The 18,565-nt window shown below is 34.0% G+C and overlaps 1 protein-coding gene across 5 annotated transcripts in view; it reads left to right on the top strand.

The window, feature by feature from the left end:
- The window catches only part of LOC123717793 (multiple C2 and transmembrane domain-containing protein-like), a 77,235-nt gene that overhangs the window by 34,259 nt on the left and 24,411 nt on the right, over positions 1 to 18,565 (top strand). For 4 of the 5 annotated variants that reach the window (XM_045673986.1, XM_045673985.1, XM_045673987.1 and 1 more), the window contains exons 2-5: positions 12,592 to 12,724; positions 13,307 to 13,437; positions 16,389 to 16,532; positions 18,173 to 18,356. In XM_045673986.1, the coding sequence (XP_045529942.1) occupies positions 12,592 to 12,724; positions 13,307 to 13,437; positions 16,389 to 16,532; positions 18,173 to 18,356 (592 nt within the window). Of the gene's footprint in view, positions 1 to 10,456; positions 10,569 to 12,591; positions 12,725 to 13,306; positions 13,438 to 16,388; positions 16,533 to 18,172; positions 18,357 to 18,565 lie in introns of those variants that run through there. The other variant, XM_045673989.1, reaches the window with a different exon arrangement.

Genomic DNA, 18,565 nt, shown 5'->3' with positions numbered 1-18,565 from the left:
GGCATTTTCTTTTGCGAACTAGCGAACTGTTGAATCGAGTCCCGAAGGTCTTTCCTGGGTGATACGACCTCCAATTGTTTAAAAAGATATAACACGCACTAAAATGGATGTCCATTTGTGGCATCCCGAAAACTCGTTTTTCCTATTTATTTATTATCTTATAACAAAATATAGCTAAAAATTATATATTACGATAAATGGAATCAAAAAAATATCGTTTAAATTTGAACCTTGTATTGAAGGTATTTGAACAGTGTTGTCCTAGTGGCTTCAGCGTGCGACTCTTATCCCTAAGAGCGTAGGTTCGATCCCCGGCTGTGCACCAATGAGTTTTCTTTCTATGTACGCATTTAACATTAGCTCGAACGGTGAAAGAAAACATCGTAAGCCGCCTTAGACCCAAAAAGTCGACGGCGTGCGTCATTGCTTGCCTATTAGATCAAATGAACATGAAAGGGATACAAAAATCTGAGGCCCAGACCTAAGGAGGTTGTAGCGCCATTGTTTTATTTATTTTATTTTATTGAAGGTTAACCTGTACAAAATTTGATCGAAAGTTCTAACAAAACCTTTTTTTTCTGGTCCTCAAATTTATTAACCGTCTAAGTACTAACCAACTCATATATATACAATATGTTCTTAATTCAACTTCTTAGGTATCACGTAAAGATGCCTATGTAGGTATTTACCTACTTAGTATTCAAGTATTATTTATACCTTGAAAGGATACAAGGGATCAAAGGATAACCTCAAACTATTGTTATGCTGTGAATAGTAATCTAGACTTTGACTTGTGGAATATTTAAATTATTATATGTCCCGAAGGGCTTTTCGATATTACCTGTAAGTTTTTTTGTAGCTTCTTTTATTATCTGCATAGCAATTATAGTTGTAGTTAAGAAATAAATGACAGTAAACATTCAACAAGTGCCAGGTGACATAAGCAAAAGCCCGCGCAATATGCGGCGTTTGCACGTTTCAAATTTACAAAATTTAGTAGGAAAATAGTATGAATATTTCCAAAACTAAAATATACATATAAAATTTATTTATATGTATCGATGTAGATAATAATTTCAGATATCAGAATATGTAGGTAGCTTAATGATTTATAAAAGTTATATTATTATAATTATATATCAAAAGAACAGGATCCTAAGTTATTTAATATCCGGTTAATTTACGACTAATTTCTAATTAAATTATTCACAGATAAATTTAAAACAATAACCAAAAGAGCCATCAAATAAAAATATATATAGTGTAATTACTTATATAATTAATTATGAGCAGTGTTGGCTTAGTGGCTTCAGCCTGCGAGTCTCATCCCTGAGGTCGTAGGTTCGATCCCCGGCTGTGCACCAATGGATTTTCTTTCTATATGCGTATTTAACATGAGATAATGTTAAGTCGTGACGAAACCGGTTTGCCTCAGACCCAAAAAGTCGATGGCGTGCGTCAGGCACAGAAGGCTGATCACCTACTTGCCTATTCGATTAAATAAATGATCAAGAAACATAAATCTAAGGCCCAGACCTAAAAAGGTTGTAGCGCCATTGATTTATTTTATAGTGTAATTACACGTTTAATTGATTGTTTAATTTTTTAATGAGGCTTTCATTTTGTGTATAAATAACTGCTAGGGTTCAGGGGTTCGAAGTCTGTAAAATGTATGTTAGCAGTGGCATGTTATTCATATTATTCTTCTTTTGGTGCCTCTCCATTAGTGGAGGCTAGCAATTAGTCTCGTGAAGCGTGTCTTGCCCTGTGCTAGTTGCGCAGTCGCAATACCAGAGTGGACGACTCCCTAACAATACGAAGCGATGATCTTTTCCTTCTACCAACACGCCCTTTACCCTGGATATAAACCATTTTTGGAGTTTTATGTTCATGTGACAAGCACAAGACTTTCTTCATTTCATTAAAAGATCCCTGGGGAAATTCAATTCGAGTCCTTATTTCTTGATAAGGATTCCAAGTTAGAAAATACACCCAAGTTTCCCAATACTTGTATTGCTGCATTTGTTCCAACGGCTTTCCAGCTTCAAATAGTCTTAAAGCGTCCTTTCGAGAAATGACCATCTCTTCAGCAAGAATATTTTTTGCTAGTTTCATGAGCTCTATTGACAAGTGTTTGGAGTTCGTCCATTGATGAGGCTATTAAAACAGAGTCGTCTACAAATCAGTATTTAACTGAAATCATACAAATATCATAAACCTTGGAAGAAAACACTTTTTTGCCGGATTGAAGCTATGTATAATTATAAACTTATAATTATTTAAAATAATTTTATAATTTTCCGACGTCCGGTAAAAAAGTGTTTTCTTTCAATGTGTAAACGCTATGTTAACAAAAGACAATACTGTCATAAACCTTTTCGTTTGAACCCTCTCGGAAGGTAATGATTCAAAATGAACTCTGTGATACCATCAGATTCAGTACGATGACCCTATGTGTAATACCCTTTTGACGTACGGAAGTCGCACTTAGCGTTTAGTCTCGCTTCTGAACCGCTAAGCGCGATTCTCGTATGTAAAAAACGCAGGAGATTCTCGCTTGAGCCAAAGATACTTTACGACAGGTTTTCTTAGTACCGCCAAAGGGTTTTGTATGAGAGTGGCTCACGCTTTATCACGTGACCATTTCCATACGTTAAAAGTGGTAAAGTGACCTTGTCTCAGGAGTCGTCGTTATATGTAGCCAGTGTCATAGCCTTCATTTGTTTCGCGCCTTTTCACTAAGCGATTACTCATTAACATCATATTTTTAGCTTTAAATATAATTTGTATATTATATACAATGAACACTTATTATAAATTATGTTTAATGCTTCTATGAAATGCTCGTAACTATTTAGTTTAAACATCGTTTACATAATTATAATATTTGTTGGGCAATATAACTTTAATGAATATATACTATATTTATATACAAAATACAGCGAAAAGTATTAAGTGTTATTTAGTACTTAGGTTAATTAAGTTAATTGTGGATACAACGAAGGTATCAATACAAAAATATTATACACCAAATACCTCTATACAATATACCGTGTCCAAACATGTTGTTCCGCGACGTAAAATTTACAAGAAAATACAGTTCACTGACCTCATACTCCCTCGGTGCAACCAAGGTCAAAGCTCATGCCTTTGTTCTAAAGGATAAGGTTGTACAAGTGTCAAGGAGTTTTTATACATCCACAAATTCCTGGCAATTTTTATTACAATATTCGGTGAACTAAATTGTTCCTTGATATTTTTTTATTGATCACTTGCCGTGCAGAAATATACGCAACTGGCATTATCGCTTTTGAGAAATCTCTATCACCAACATTGTGATTAAAAAGAATTAGAAAAGGTGAACACAAGTGCAACGCTACATAAGACGCAAACTAATGGAACAAAATAATTAAAATATACAGTGGAAGGGAAAATAAAATATCTATATAGGAATTATCTATATATATATATATATATAAAGGTAGATAGATAGAATGTCTTTTTTTATTTACCTGTTTCCCTTGGTCACGGCATCACGCGTCAACGGCTGGACCGATTTTGCTAATTCTTGTTTTTGTTGTGTTTGTTATTGTCAGGAGAAGGTTCTTATGTTAGAAAATTGTGCGGAAAATTAGAATATTTAACCAGTATTCAGTATTCCTGACTTTTGTTACGATAACGATTTTTTTTTCAGTGCCTAGCGCTTTTTGACATAACATTGACAGAATGCGTGCTGCAAATGTCGTCAAAGAAGACGTAATAAGAATGAATATCGTTCAAAACAAATGCTTCGATCGGAGTTATTATATTGATAATCAATATTCATAGTTAAAACAGGACAATGTATGTCGGGACCGCTAGTATTTAAATATAATTATTAATTTATATATTTCAGCTTTTTAACAGTTTAAATTAAAATCTTAAATACATTACGATTACGGTAAACTTAAATATTACACTGCCATCAACAAATTTTAGTAAATTAATTCAATTATTCAATGTAATTCGGTTAAGGATTAGTATCTCTATCTACTTTTTTATCTTCTTTTTGGCTCTAGCACGGTTTGTGCATTAGCCGGCGTAAAATTTAAGTTTTATAATACGCTATTTTAATTATTTCCAGTTTATGAATAATAAAAAACGCAACATAACATTACTAGCATTAAATTTACAAAAAAATAAAAATTATAGTTTAATGCTATGATTTACAATAAACATACTCATAATAAAGAAGAAGTAATGAAACATTGGTAGGAGTCAACAACAACATAGAGAGATACTAAATAAGTATATAAGGAAGATCTGTCATATTTAGGACAAGAAAAGACAACATGATGCAGTTCAGAATGGCTCTTGCCAATTGCGATACTAAATCTTTTACCAGGCGCTAACTCCAATCTTAAGTTAGAATTGCATCCCACGCAATAAGAGTCTAGTCCAAAGGGAACAAAATCAAAGTTGGAGGCAAGACTTCCGCCCTTGAGATTCGTTGAACATTAGTGAAATTTAAAAATCTTTTCCAGTATTGGCAAACAAAAAGTTAATTTCCTTAAATCAATTTGTGTTTGACCTTTTTTCAGGGTCTTTCTCATATTGGTTTTACCACATCCGCAAACTTGTCGCTGTAATACGAATGTTTCAATTAATGGCGTTTTTTATGCTTATGCACTTCTTGACTTTTACCCTTAGTATTTATTTTTTCCTTATTTATGATTACATATTTGTACTGCCAATAGATTTGAGTCTTTCCGGATCTTTGCCTCATCTGCAACGCCAAGTTTGCTTGGAACGGCCACACTTTTGCTTTCCTTGCGGGTTCCAATCAAGCGCCTGCTTGGAGATATGATTGGAATCTCTTCGGAGTGTTTGGCCTATTGATATTTCGTATTTTTTCCAGTTGTGATATTTGTAGTTGTGACGAATGGCGATAAATATATTTTTGAAGCTATCATACATATATATCGTACTCATACATGTTAAGTCGAAAAAATGCCATTCCTTTCCGCTGAACCCCTAAATATGCGGTATCTCGATTTATTTAATATTATAAAGTTCAGAAATATCGAATTATTTATATAACTCGAACAAAATGTTATTTACGTCCGCAGTATTGATAATATATATTTATAAACAATAACTCGAATTTCAAGGAGGACACTGTAAGTCGTAGTGAGTAAAATAGAATTAGGGAGCGTTCAAGTATTATGTCACTCAATTTTTGGAGATTCTTGAACCCCCCCCCCCCATGAAACGCACCGTAATGTTCTCTGTATCCAATAGTAAACCGTTTCATGACCACCCACAGTGACTCTTTATACCTAAAACTTACCATTATGTGGTGTAAAGTACTGGAAAGTGGAAAATAATATTATCAATAACGCGTAATTGAATCCCCGCCCCGCATCGTAACATTGTACAAGAGGACCCCCCCCCCAAATTCCTTACGTAATACTTGAAATTCCGCGAAATAATAGCAATAAAATCCAAAATAAACGTTCGGGTTCCTGGTTTCTAATATATTGTTTCTGTCTTGTACACGTGGAATAAATAAATACATTCATTAAAAAAACTCTATCTAAACTAAGTTGAATTGTTATTAAAATTCGACTCTACAATGTCATGTGCAAGCGAGAGAGGTATGTCAGAGCGTAGCAAGAGATGCGTGGTATCTTTTTGCTTCTTTTGCACTCGAATATAAATATCGTGTTCTGGACTTCATCAACCGATTCAGATTTTATTTTATAGTCTATATATTAGTTAGAATATTCGGGAGAACGTTTGATGATCATTTCATAATTTTTGCACTACTTTCTCGAAAACAAAATCTTCTCCGATATGAATATAGGGATCCTTCTCAATAGGATCCGAAGTTTTGAGAGGCTATGTGGTCCTTGGATCATTGGGGAGGTTCGAACTAATGAAAACAATAAAGCTACGTTAAACAAAGTATATAAAATATGTAATTAGTAAAGTAAATAAGGAAAGAGCTTTTGCGTCTGGCTAACAGTACTTCAAAGATTTAGATAATTGCCACGCTTAAAAAACTAAGAAAGCCTGGCACATGCATTTGATGATTTGTATAATGTTTTAAACCATACTTTATATAAAATGTATAGAATAGTACTATTTGTTTACATACAAAAATCAGATCAAATTCCAGTTGATGGAAATACGGTATTTTACTGAGAGCTTCACTCTCCGTCTTCAGTCGCTAGCTCATGTCTGAGCGTCAGATAGGAAACTTCACAAGCGGACTATCTATTTTCACCGGTTTCTGTCGAGCGCTCATGTACAGTATAGAGTTTTTAGGACGTTGTGTCTTTAACTAGATCGATCAATCTGGTTGGTGAACAGCCACGTTTCGCATTCGAGAGCTTCAGAGATATATAGTTTTTCTCACTATATTATAATTGCTTCCATTTGTACTGATGCATTTGTTTCTTGTTATTAAAATTTGAATTTTAAAAAGTCCGGATGTCTTGTATTTATTATTTTTATAAACCTGTTACGATCGTCTTTCTAGTATCTAAACTAAAGTAATTTTCATTAAGATAAAGAGTAAAATATACATTTAAAAACATAGATTAGTAGTTAATAAAACGTAACAGTATTAAGACATTATAATGTAAAGTATTGCAATGCGTAACTTGCAAGAATAAAGCCCATAATTACTCATCCTTTTCTGTCCTTTGCCTTTCTGCATTAATTGTCTGTGGAATGTCATTTGTCATTTTATAACTTACTTTTAAATTTAACCATACTTTAATATAAGTAAAAAGTCTACTAAATTAAGAAACGTGTTGTAATCAACGCCAAACGTCAATATGATAGTATCAATTAAAAGTACTCAAGCATTTAAAATGCAGATTAGAAATATTTTTTGTCTGTTGACATTTGATTGACAGTTTGGTTTGAGTATCCTGTGACCTCGGAAACTCCCGCCGAAACTGTAAACAACATTGTGTTTGAATTGTTGGTTTTACGAAGTTTATCCTTTTTGTATAGGTGACCTTTTTTTAATTTGCAAGAACATTTAACATTTAATATCTAAAGATATAAATATTTTTTTTATTTTGTGGTCGTGTGTGTCATTAAAAAATAATGTTCAGTTATTGCATTAAAATGGAAGCAAATTCACGAAGAATCGTTATTTATTCTACTATATGAATAATTTATCTATTGTAAATAATGATAATGTTTTCTGAGAGTAATATTGAATCGAGACTTAGCGTTAATACCAACTCCGGTATATGTAATATGCTTTTGACAGATGTCATACTTAAGTATCGATTAATCTGAAGGATAAGTAGCGGCGTGATACAGCTTCTAAACATTTCTTTTTATTTTGAAAATAAATCGAGTGTATTTGTCAAATCTATGTTTTGTTGACTATGACTATTTATAAATTATTTTGTGTAAATTTTGTAGGAGATTTATTCAAAATGTGTAATTGAACATTTTTATAATTATAGCACAAATTATATTTATGGGGTAAACCTTATTTTTCTTATTTTTATTGTTATTCCATTAGTACAGAAGGCTGATCACCTACTTGCCTATTAGATTGACAAATGATCATGAAACAGTTACAGAAATCTGAGGCCGAGACCTAAAAAGGTTGTAGCGCCATTGATTTATTTATTTAATCTTAGTATTATAATAGGATGAGGGTAGGGAGAAAACGAGAGGCACGGGCTGTGATTGCCGTGTTTTCGACGCTTTTAAGACATAAATTGTATCTTGTGTGATGTATAATTTTGAATTATTTCGAATATAACTGTTGAGGGGTATGTTTTTTTTCTAATTATTATTTTAAGATTTGGTTTAATTTTTTTGTGAAGCTATCTGAAATGTTTGCTCCCTTTTAAGCTTTGGGAAACGCCCTCAAATTAGATGTTCATTATTGAATGATAAATTAACAAATTAGTTTATGTGGTAAACATTACCACATATAGGTTTGGTAGGATAATCCAAAATTCTCCTGGCGCCCACATATACATACATATAAGATTTAGTTTAATATAATTTAGTTTTGTATTTTTCTAGTTTAATTGCTGGAGGTTCCTTTTATAAATATCCTAATATGTGCTAATTTATTTTATTTATTGTTAAACCCATAACAGTATAGATGTGTGTGTGTATATTTTACAACTAATATTTTATTACGAAAAGTTTAGTTTATCAATCGCCTTAATACTTACTTCTCTGAACAAGAAACTGGTTTTAGGTGTATTCTCGTACATCTTTTTATAAAATCCTCCTTAGAGCACAAGGAATAAATTAAAAAATACTGGAATTGGTCCAGCCGTCTTCGAGTCATTCGCTTAGCAACTTATTTTGCGATTCATGTTTGTTTATATAGATAATTTTTAAACCACAGTAACTTGAACAACTATTTATGTTCAATGGTTATCATATTTCACATTCATTATTGTAAAAACCCAAGACGTTTTGTGTTTATTTATTGCTTTATTCAGGTATTTGTATATCCTATTTCTGAGAATAATACATGATCGATAAACAAAATCCATATTGACAACGCGAAGATCCTCCAATTCATAAAATTCAACGGGCACAAGTCAAAGGTCCTCTGAACTCAGAACCTGGTGGGAAGAACACCAACGAGTTGTATAGGATCTCGAAACGACGTTTTTGAAATTGTCCAGGTTTTGATTGAATGTCAATGCAAAGCGACGAAGATAGAAGACACAAACAACACTTAAAATTATAAACGAAACTAGCTGCCCGCGAGAACTTGATTTTACTTAGCCTAGTTTTTGTAGTACATACCGACATGGAACATTTTGCTATGCTACCCCAGAGACGGTTCGGTTTTCCGGAATGAAAACTTTTTAGCTTTGAATTTTCCTGTATAAAACTCAGAGTTCAAGTCATAAGATTTTAATTAACAAATAAAAAATAGGGGTTAATCGTAGAGGCCTTTTAAAAAATGAAAATTAAGCGTTGTACGTATTTTTCTATGCTGTATCATAAAAAAATAAAACAAAAAAATTGACATAATTTTAGGGGTGGACCGGACCACCCTTAACATTAAGGGGGATGAAAAATAGATGTTGTCTGATTCGCAGACCTAACCGTAATGCACACAAAAATTCACGGAAATCGGTAAAGCCATTTCGGAAGAGTTTTATTACAAACACCGTGACACGAGAATTGAAATATAACTTATAGGAAAATGTTCCTATTAAGGCCTATTCAGGCCATTGCTGAAGTCATAGGTTAAAGGCTTTGCACCAATGGACTGTCTATGTGCGCATTTAACACGCGCTCGTTAAGGAAAACATCGTAAGGAAATTCATGTCTTAGAATCAAAAAGTCAGTGTGTCAGGGACATGAGGCTGATCACTTGCTATTTAGAAAAATTATCACGAAACTGATACAACAATCACCCAAAAAGGCTGGGCCACTGGGGTTTTTACCTGAAAAATGACGACTTGTTCATAAAAGTTCTTGTTCAATGACTTTTGCGATTCCTATAATAGACAGATAGATTTTAAATTGTTTGTTAGTCATTTTAATTGATATTCCTGTTTGAGGTGAAGGCTTCCTTCAATAATATTTCTTTGATGGCCACCCGAAACCAGTTGGTGCCATCTTTTCATTGTCCCAACTTGCATTAGCAAAGTTCCTGCAAAAGTTCCTGGTTTACTTTCACTCTAAGCCTTTCCACTATTCAACTTTTAGTTTTAGGGACGCTTCACATGTCCCCTCCCCGCACTCCCAGTTAAGCAAGAGTAGCAGTCCATCGTGATAACCTTTGCAATATATCTGCTTTTTTATACTCTTAAAATGTATAAAATATATTTGATGGTTAGTCTCTAAGCCGCCGTGACTGCAAGAAAGGATCGTTACAATCAAATATGCAGTATTTACAATTTTCATAACCTACATAGTGATAATAAAAATAATTAAAAATTAATAAAAAGTTTAGTCCCTGCGGCAGTGTACCTTTAACGCTGGCAGCATTTGCTCGCCGTATTGCTATACTCATATGTTGAGCGAAAGCAACAGCTCTGGGGTGGGGAACTATCTACCAGGCGCCAACTTAAATCGTTAATTAGCGCCTGTGCACTTGAACCCCATGGCCCAAGAGTCTCACATCACTAAAGTATTTTAAAATGTAATTTACATGTCTTATCACGATAATTTTATAATGCAATCAAATGTTAAATTGCAAATGATTTCACAATTTATGACTATTTGTGTTGTAATATTTTATTTAAATACAATTTTTTACAATGTTAAATGTTAGTGTTTGAATTTACTTATAAATATATTTAAATGAATTTGATAGAAATATATATTATTACATTTCTTACTGCTTTATTTTGGATTTTGTTTGACGCGTTTTTCTATTACATTTGCCTTTATATTTGTTTGTAGTCCTCAATTTTATATTTTTTTAGTAAAAGTTTTGTGCGGTTTCTGACTATTGTAAGGCAAGGTTATCAATCTAATCTCTGTTGTATCCAAACTAATACAATTTCTCTTTATCCTTAATATTTACTATTTTGTGCCTATCTTCTTGTTAAGGATATCGAAACGAGGTATGTACTGAGAACTTATTATTTTAGTTTACAATTTTGTATCGACGGCCACCAACCGTTCTTTGCGGTACGTGAGATTTTCGCGACCGAAAAATAAATATATTTAGAACTTATTACAGGAGTAGGCGTCCTCTAATTTTTGCACTCCATTTTATTTTTTACTGTCATCTTCCACTTTTTACCACTTCCTTTTCAATCTCGTTGGTGCATCGTCCATCTCTTGCTTTTTTGTTCTTTTGGATCAGTCCATTAAATTGCCGTATCTGACCATCTGCCACATACCAATACGTACCAATGTCTCTTATTTATGAATAAATCTCTCTCGTGTGTCGTTATAAGTAAAATATTATTTTTTTTAGAAAATCAAACTTTCTTCCTGTTTACAAAAATGCTTCTATTAAATGTTTTAGTTTGTATTTTTATATTGAAGTCTGGCTTCATATTAGTTATTGACGCACCACCAGCACCCGCTCTGTAACTTCCAGTTGAAGTAGATGTTTTAACATCCAAGAAGTTTTCTCGATAGCGCTAAACCTGATACCGCGTGGTTCGAACAATTCCGTTGAAGTCAGGATTGCTTTCATCCTAAGGGCCTCGAGCAGATTATAATTCAGATATCTATTTGACTTCGAAACTTAATGAAATAATCTACTATTAATGGACTACTAGCTACTGGATTTGGAGGGAACTTGCATGAATCTGGTTAGCGCTGCGCCTTCCTAAGTTCTCATGCGATTTTCACATATGTATATTCTACAACATATTTTCATAAGTATCTGTTTGTCCCCATTTTAACACATGTGATGTTTGAGAGGAAAATATAATAGTTATTAAACCAATCAAGATCTTTAACGTCGATATAAACCTAGGTCGAGGTCTAAACGGGATATATTTAAAGAAATAGTAAATCTTATCTGGTATTTTTAATTACTAAGAATTGTCTGTCTTTCTGATGCTTCATTGTTCTTTGACGACTATCTTATCTTAATATATATAAATCACCTGCCATGATGTTTGTCCGCGATGGACTCCTAAACTACTTAACCGATTTTAAATTAAATTGGCACACCGTGAGCAGTCTGGTCCAACTTAAGAGATAGGATAGCTTAGATCTTTAATTATAGTCGCAATTTTATTATATTGCAAATTATTTGTCTATAATTAATTGACAGTCACAATTATCTGTTAACTCCAAAAGATTCTAACAGATGTCGATACTTTTCGACTGGATTGAGTAAGTAATCAATAAATGGCACTGCTATGGTAAACCGACAAACGTGTCATATAAGCTACAATTCAATATCATGATTACCACGTGTTATTGAGGCTAAAGTATAAATTAAATTTGTTTTGTAGTAAACGAAATACCGTGAAATTCAATTATTTCTACTTTTTTAATTTTTGGTGTTAGCATAGCCAACCACGTGTTACTTAGACCGAAGTGTAAATCAAATTCAAATTATAGTGACGATAATACAGTGAAATTATTCTTTCGTGTCACGGTATTAAGGCTAACTAAAACCACATTAAGGAGAAACGAAGTTCGCGGGGGCAGCTAGTTTCAATATATGAATGAATGATGAATGAATATCTTTGTGATTGATTAGCTCCAGTTCAAACAATTTGTGTGACTCAAAACTTAGCGATTAAAAAGAGTGAGTGTCAGAGAATTAATTTAACTTCTTTTCTGGCGTTCATAAGTGTTCTTGTATGAATGAATAAAGTTATATGAATAATATACCCTATATGACCCTATATGAATAAAGTTATTTTGATTTTAACTTTATCGTTGTAAGCGTATTAAGAGTTAGATTATCAGCGGTGTATGGTAGTGTTTTAGAAGTCCCCGGTAGACCAGCTGCGTTGGTGTGGTGGAATGTCCACGGACCTCCACACAAGGTGGAGCACTCCACGCATTTGGACTTAAGAATCACCAAAACATTGCGGAGATACTTGAGGAGGCTAAGGCCGATAAGGGGCTGTAGTCATTGATAATGTATACATTTGTTTCGTTAATTTTTAGGTCAATTCCGATACCGGAGGGCCTGGTGATGGACCCGTTGTCACCCACAGCGCTTGCAGTCCCCAACCACATCATGGACCGCATTGGCAGTGGGCTAACTCTGCTCAGGGAGCACGGGAAGAAAGTTCAAAAGGTAAGTCTCTTCTCACAGTGGTTGCCTGGAAGAGATCGATCGAAAGCGATGAGGCCGCCAGTTGCCCTCCTTTTAATTTAAATTTAAAAGTTTTTAGAATTTCTTTCATGATTTTTTTAGAATTTTGTACACGGCTGAAGAATAAGAAGCGATCGGCAATTTTTTTTAATAAAAATAAAATTAATCTGTGGCGCTACAACCTTTTTAGGTCCAGGCCTCAGATTTCTAGATTTGTTTCGTGATCATTTGGCAATCTAAAAGTCAAGATCATTTGTCAGCAAAAGGGGCTGGTGATCACCTGACACTTGCCCTTTTGTCAAGCAGACACACGCCGTCGACGTTTTAGGTCTACGGCAAGCCGGTTTCCTCGCAATGGTTTTCTGTACCGTTCAAGCGAATGTTAAATGCGCACATAGAAAGAGAAACTCCATTGGTGCATAGCCAGAAATCGAACCTACGACCTGAGCGTTGACAGTCGCATGCTGAAGTCACCCAAGCCCACGATTTTTTACTATTTTTAAATACATGTAAAAACGTAATAAGTTGAATTTGATTAAGAAATAATTGTAATTATTTTTACAGTATCTGTTGAAAAACAGAAAGTTTGAAGTTCTGAAGAAATCATGGAAGTCCATAGTCAACATCGTGTTGGTAGAAGCCAAAGACTTGCCTGTTGGAAATGATACATCTAATGGTCTTTATTGCAAATTCAAGTAAGTTTAACGAGATTAAATTTTATAGTACTTTAATTCAAAATATGTAAAGGCGACGATGATACTATTATCCATAACCATGGCTATCCGTAACCGACAATCATGCATGAATGTCATGAAAGTGGATGAAGCGAGACTTGGGACCGTATCAAGTGGAGATCCATGGTCTTCCTACCACTTCGAGAAAGAGGCCTGAAGATATAATAACATAATAATTAATTGTCTAAAGAATTTTATATAATAAAACTTCGTTACATTACAAATAAAAACAAATAAAATATTAGGAAAGCACCTGGGGGCGTCATCGCTAACAAGCGATCTCTTCCAGGCAAAACAAGTAAGAAAAAGTAAAGAAAAAAGTAAAGGAGAAATAAGACATTATAATCAAATTAATTTTCCCGTAGACTCTAAGATTAACCCCTTTTAACTATAAAAACATTCCTGTTTTAATTTATTAAAAATCTGCAATGTCCAGAATGTCAAAAGCTCAAATATAAATAGTCTTTCCCCCAACTTCTATTTTGTTTCCTTCCCTTCCTCTGGGCTTCAATTGCACAAGCGCTAATTAAAGTTAGACCTCATTCTTCGACAGTATTTATTTTGATATTTCATATGTAAAAAATAGTATGATTTTTGTAAGAAAACAATTTTTTAACCGGATTAAAGCTATAATAATGCAAATAGCTTTAATCCGGTTAAAAAATTGTTTTTTTCAATGTGTAAAAGCTATGTTAACCACGACAATACTATAATTTTTGTAAATAAATGAATACGCCTGTTCTCTTGAAGAAAAGAAGAAGAAGACGAAGTGAAGAACTAGTCTAACTAGTCAGAATACATTCTTGATGTGTCATCATTCATTTGCAGCTTACCCTAAGTAAACCGAGAGCGTTCTTTGAAGTGTTCTTTGTCCTTGTAAAGCTAGTTAACGAATTTATTATATACACAAGGTAAATGCCCATCTCCGATTTTTTTGCGATATTTTTTGCTAAATGATGACTATTCAATGTTCTAACCGGTAAACAAGGTTATGTACACAAAAAAAAATCAACTAAAACTATTGTCTATGGTTTTAAGTATGTTTTTATTATTATTACAAGGTTGAGACAATCAGGCAAGCTAAGTTGTGTGCGAAAACAATTTTCAAAACTAACTACAGAAGAACAACTAATGAATGCGACAAAAGGCCGGCAACACACTTTTAAATCAACTACCTACATACCAAACAAAATGCTTACAACTTTATCGACTACCCACAATTTTTGTACTCTATTTGCGAATTTTAAATAATTTAATCACTACGGTGAGGCTCTTGAAGGTTAAACCTCTAAGTAATTGTAAAGTGTTTTTGTACTTCTAGTTAATTTATACTGTTCAAATAGTCATAAAAATATATGGAAAACGGAAGATGTGTTTCTCCACCCGTAACGGATCTTCGGCCGTTCTAACCACTGGCTTATAGATGCCATTTTTAAATGATATCTCGCTGTTGGCCTGAAGGGTCTTGACTCAGGCTGTTTTCGATGCCGTAATTTTTCCGCGATTAGCACAAGGGCGTCTCCTGCGAGACTCGGACCTCAGGTCAACGCGGGAGCTTAAACGGCCATAGAGCAAAACGCAACGCAAGTTTGCTGGAGCAAGCGAAGTGCTAATTAACGCAGTCTGAAACACTAACATGATTCAAGCTATGACATCATTGTAGCTGTAGGGTCTTAGTATATTAATATATTTGTTGCTTGCGTTTAGTAAATTTTCCTTAAAATATTGCATATGGGACAATTAACAGCAAAAAACGGATCTAATTATTTTGTTTATACTCTCAAACATCAATCGTTTTTTAATATACGATATGAGCCTGTTTTATTTTAGTATAGCGTTTTTTTATTCTAGGTACGTGTTGTTTACATACAATTATCAAATCAATAATAAAATAATGTAAAAACTATTTTAAAAGACTACGTATGGACTAGTCAAAAGTGTCTTCTTAATAGGCCTAAAATAAATGAGGAGCGTTGGCCTAGTGGCTTCAGTGTGCGACTTCTTGCAATTTCTTCAGGCCGTCAAACTTTCTATTTTTCAACAGATACTGTAAAAAGAATTTCAATTAGTTCAACTTATTACGTTTTGACAAGTATTTGAGTAAAATATAGTAAAGAAATCTTGGGCTTCAGTGACTTCAGCATGTGACTTTCAACGCTGCGAATGCTCGAACTGTAAAGGAGAACAGTGAGGAACCGGCTTGCCTTAGACCCAAAAAGTCGATAGCGTGGGTCAGGCACAGAGGGCTGATCATCTACTTGCCTATTAGATTAACAATTGATCCTGAAACAGATACAGAAAAGATGTAGGGCTATTGATTTATTTGAAATAAATGATTTGACTTGACTTCATAAACAAATGAGAACTTAAGAACTCATTGTGTATGTTTGCATCAATTTTACACTGTCGTACGTTTGATTTCGTAGTGTTTACAAAAAAAAACTGATAAAAAATGACTCGCTAGACAGGTTAAACAACTCCACCTTTAGCGTAGTCTTTTAGCAACCTTGCATTCTTAATAACTTCCTATTATTATTTTCTTTTGCTTTTAAATAACCCTACCTAATTTCTATTTATGTATTTACATTGTATATTCGCGGATGCTTGGCAGACCAATGCGACTTCAATACAAAGAGTCCCCTGGTGAGTTGTGTGCTGATATATTGCGGGCAACTGTTGAGCAACTTGCATGGACCGAGTTAGCGCTGTTTCTTTATATGTATATCCTTTCTATAACATATTTTCCTAATTATCTGATTGTCCTAATTTTAAGATGTGTGATATTTGAGAGTAAAAATCAAATTGATACAACACCAAATTTATCTCGTAAGCTGTCAGCAGTTGGTCAATGTTCAAGTGAAGTCTGAACTGACCAAAATAGTGATAGAAATGAACTTTTATTTATGTTTTAGATTGGGTTCGGAATCACACAAATCGAAACAAGTATACAAATCTAAACCAGTATGGCGCGAACGATTCAACTTATTCCTATACGATGAAAACACGCTGGAAGTCACTGTATGGAATAAGTTGAAGCAGAAAAACTTTATCGGAAGGTATGTTGATTTTTTTTTTTCCATCGGTAGCATGGTGAATCTGTTTGTCAGTTTTGACATTGACACACGAGCCGGAAATGCTAGGAGTTCCGGCGTAATTGTAGCATACACAGTTTAGAATGCATCTTTGATAATTTTTATTGCATACACAAGTTATAGCGAAGATAAGGTGATTAGCCTGACTGACACATGTCCAGTCCATATTTGGATTTGAGACGTTTTTGATATGTTTTCCATCACCGAGCTGTGTTGCGCATATAAATTCCATTGGTGCACAGCCGGATTTGAACTTCAGGGATGAGACTCGCACGCTGAAGCCAGGCCTCAACGTTCACAAATCTAAAAATGTATTATTATAGCTTAAACCGTCATCTATCTCTTATCAACACAGTGTGAACACAATTTCACAGAAAGAGACGCAATAGTCTATATACAGAGACAGTTGTACGCATATAATTAACATGAATATACCTTAATTAATGTAAATGTTTTTAAAAATACACTTGGCCTTCGATTATACGGAAGCGATACACCGTTTTGTATCAGACATTCTCAATTAAAAGGCTTTACAAGAATCTGGTATTGCATACATAAGGTACATTTCGAGTCGCCCTTGAGATGGATATGTCGTAGTAATGTAGTTAAATTAGAGAGTAAATTGAATCTCTAGACATTTAATTAAATGTCGATATTCAATCAAATCGCTAGCTTTATTTAAATAGAAATGATTTAAATAAAGCATCGTCCAAAACGTTTAATTATCGTATGTCTGACCGAAAGCCAGCGTGTTGATTAACAATTTAAAACAAGACTCCGCCATGATTATTTAATTTGTTATTGTTATTTGTGATCGTGGCGAATTGAGAGCTTGGAAATTCCGTGTTTTGCTTAATTGTAAATGGTTAGGTAAGGTTAGTATTGTCTAGGAACGTTTAGAAATCTCTTTAAACGTTTCATTCACTCACTTGTCTGACGGAACTTTAGTGACTTGATTGAATATCGATTTTTAATTAACTGTCTAGAGATTCAATTAACTCTCTGATTTAACTACTTTACTGCGACAGATATAAGATAAGTACAGTGTAAACTCTATTTAACGATACTGAAGGGACTGTGCACTTAATGGCGTTATAGAAAGTTGTCGTTAAATGGAGAAAACAAAACGTATAGATCCGTAATCCATGACTCCTACTTATTAGTCTACACGTGCAAGCAATCCCAAGAACGTACACAGCTGCGCAGTTTTTACTTATTTTTAGCAACTTAAAAAGTTCTTTATTACTCAATTATTGTCGTTATTGAGGGTAGGTGTGTATGTAGAGTGTATCATAGTATGGAAGACGAGCTAAACCAACCAAAGCCAATTGATTTCGATGCTTGAGGGAGGTCATCGTTAAATCGACGGACGTTTCATGGATGTATATTAAAAATGGGGTGTGGCTGTGTTGATAAAGTTTCTATTTTGATTATTATTTTGTGTGTTTCGTTAGAAATAAACGTTATATCTATGTCTGTGTCTATTTTGTATTCAACCTCTGTGTAGTTCTTGCAATATACGTCCGCTGATGTCGCTACCACATTTCAACATTGAAGGTTGAAGGAAGGAATGACTTCATCAAATAATGTAATATCTTTCACAGATGTGTCATTGACCTGTCACAGTTGGAAAAGGAGAAAACCCACGAACTCTGGCAGGACTTAGATTGTGGGTTTGGCTCTGTTCATATGCTGATCACGTTGAGCTGTTCAGACAGAAACTTACCCTTGGACGGCATCCCCACATCAAACTGTATTCGACATGAGCTGCCAGCTGAAGATCAATTCGTAAGTATTACTTGTTGTATTTACAAGGTATGCAAGGAAATAGTATACTCCTCGTTCAAAGGCCGGCAACGTACCCATTAATGGGTGACCATGGGCGATAACTACCCTTTAACCTCCCATAGGCTCGTTTGCCCCCTACCCTTTATAAAAAAATAAGGAATTTAATACTGCGTTAAATTTTTAGTTCTTTTACTTATTTTGACTGAAGT

This window comes from Pieris brassicae, chromosome 13, assembly GCF_905147105.1.
Source record: "Pieris brassicae chromosome 13, ilPieBrab1.1, whole genome shotgun sequence".
NCBI classification, from domain to species: domain Eukaryota; kingdom Metazoa; phylum Arthropoda; class Insecta; order Lepidoptera; family Pieridae; genus Pieris; species Pieris brassicae.
The sequence above is the reverse complement of the archived record's forward strand: the minus strand, read 5'-3'. Positions and strand labels throughout refer to the sequence as shown.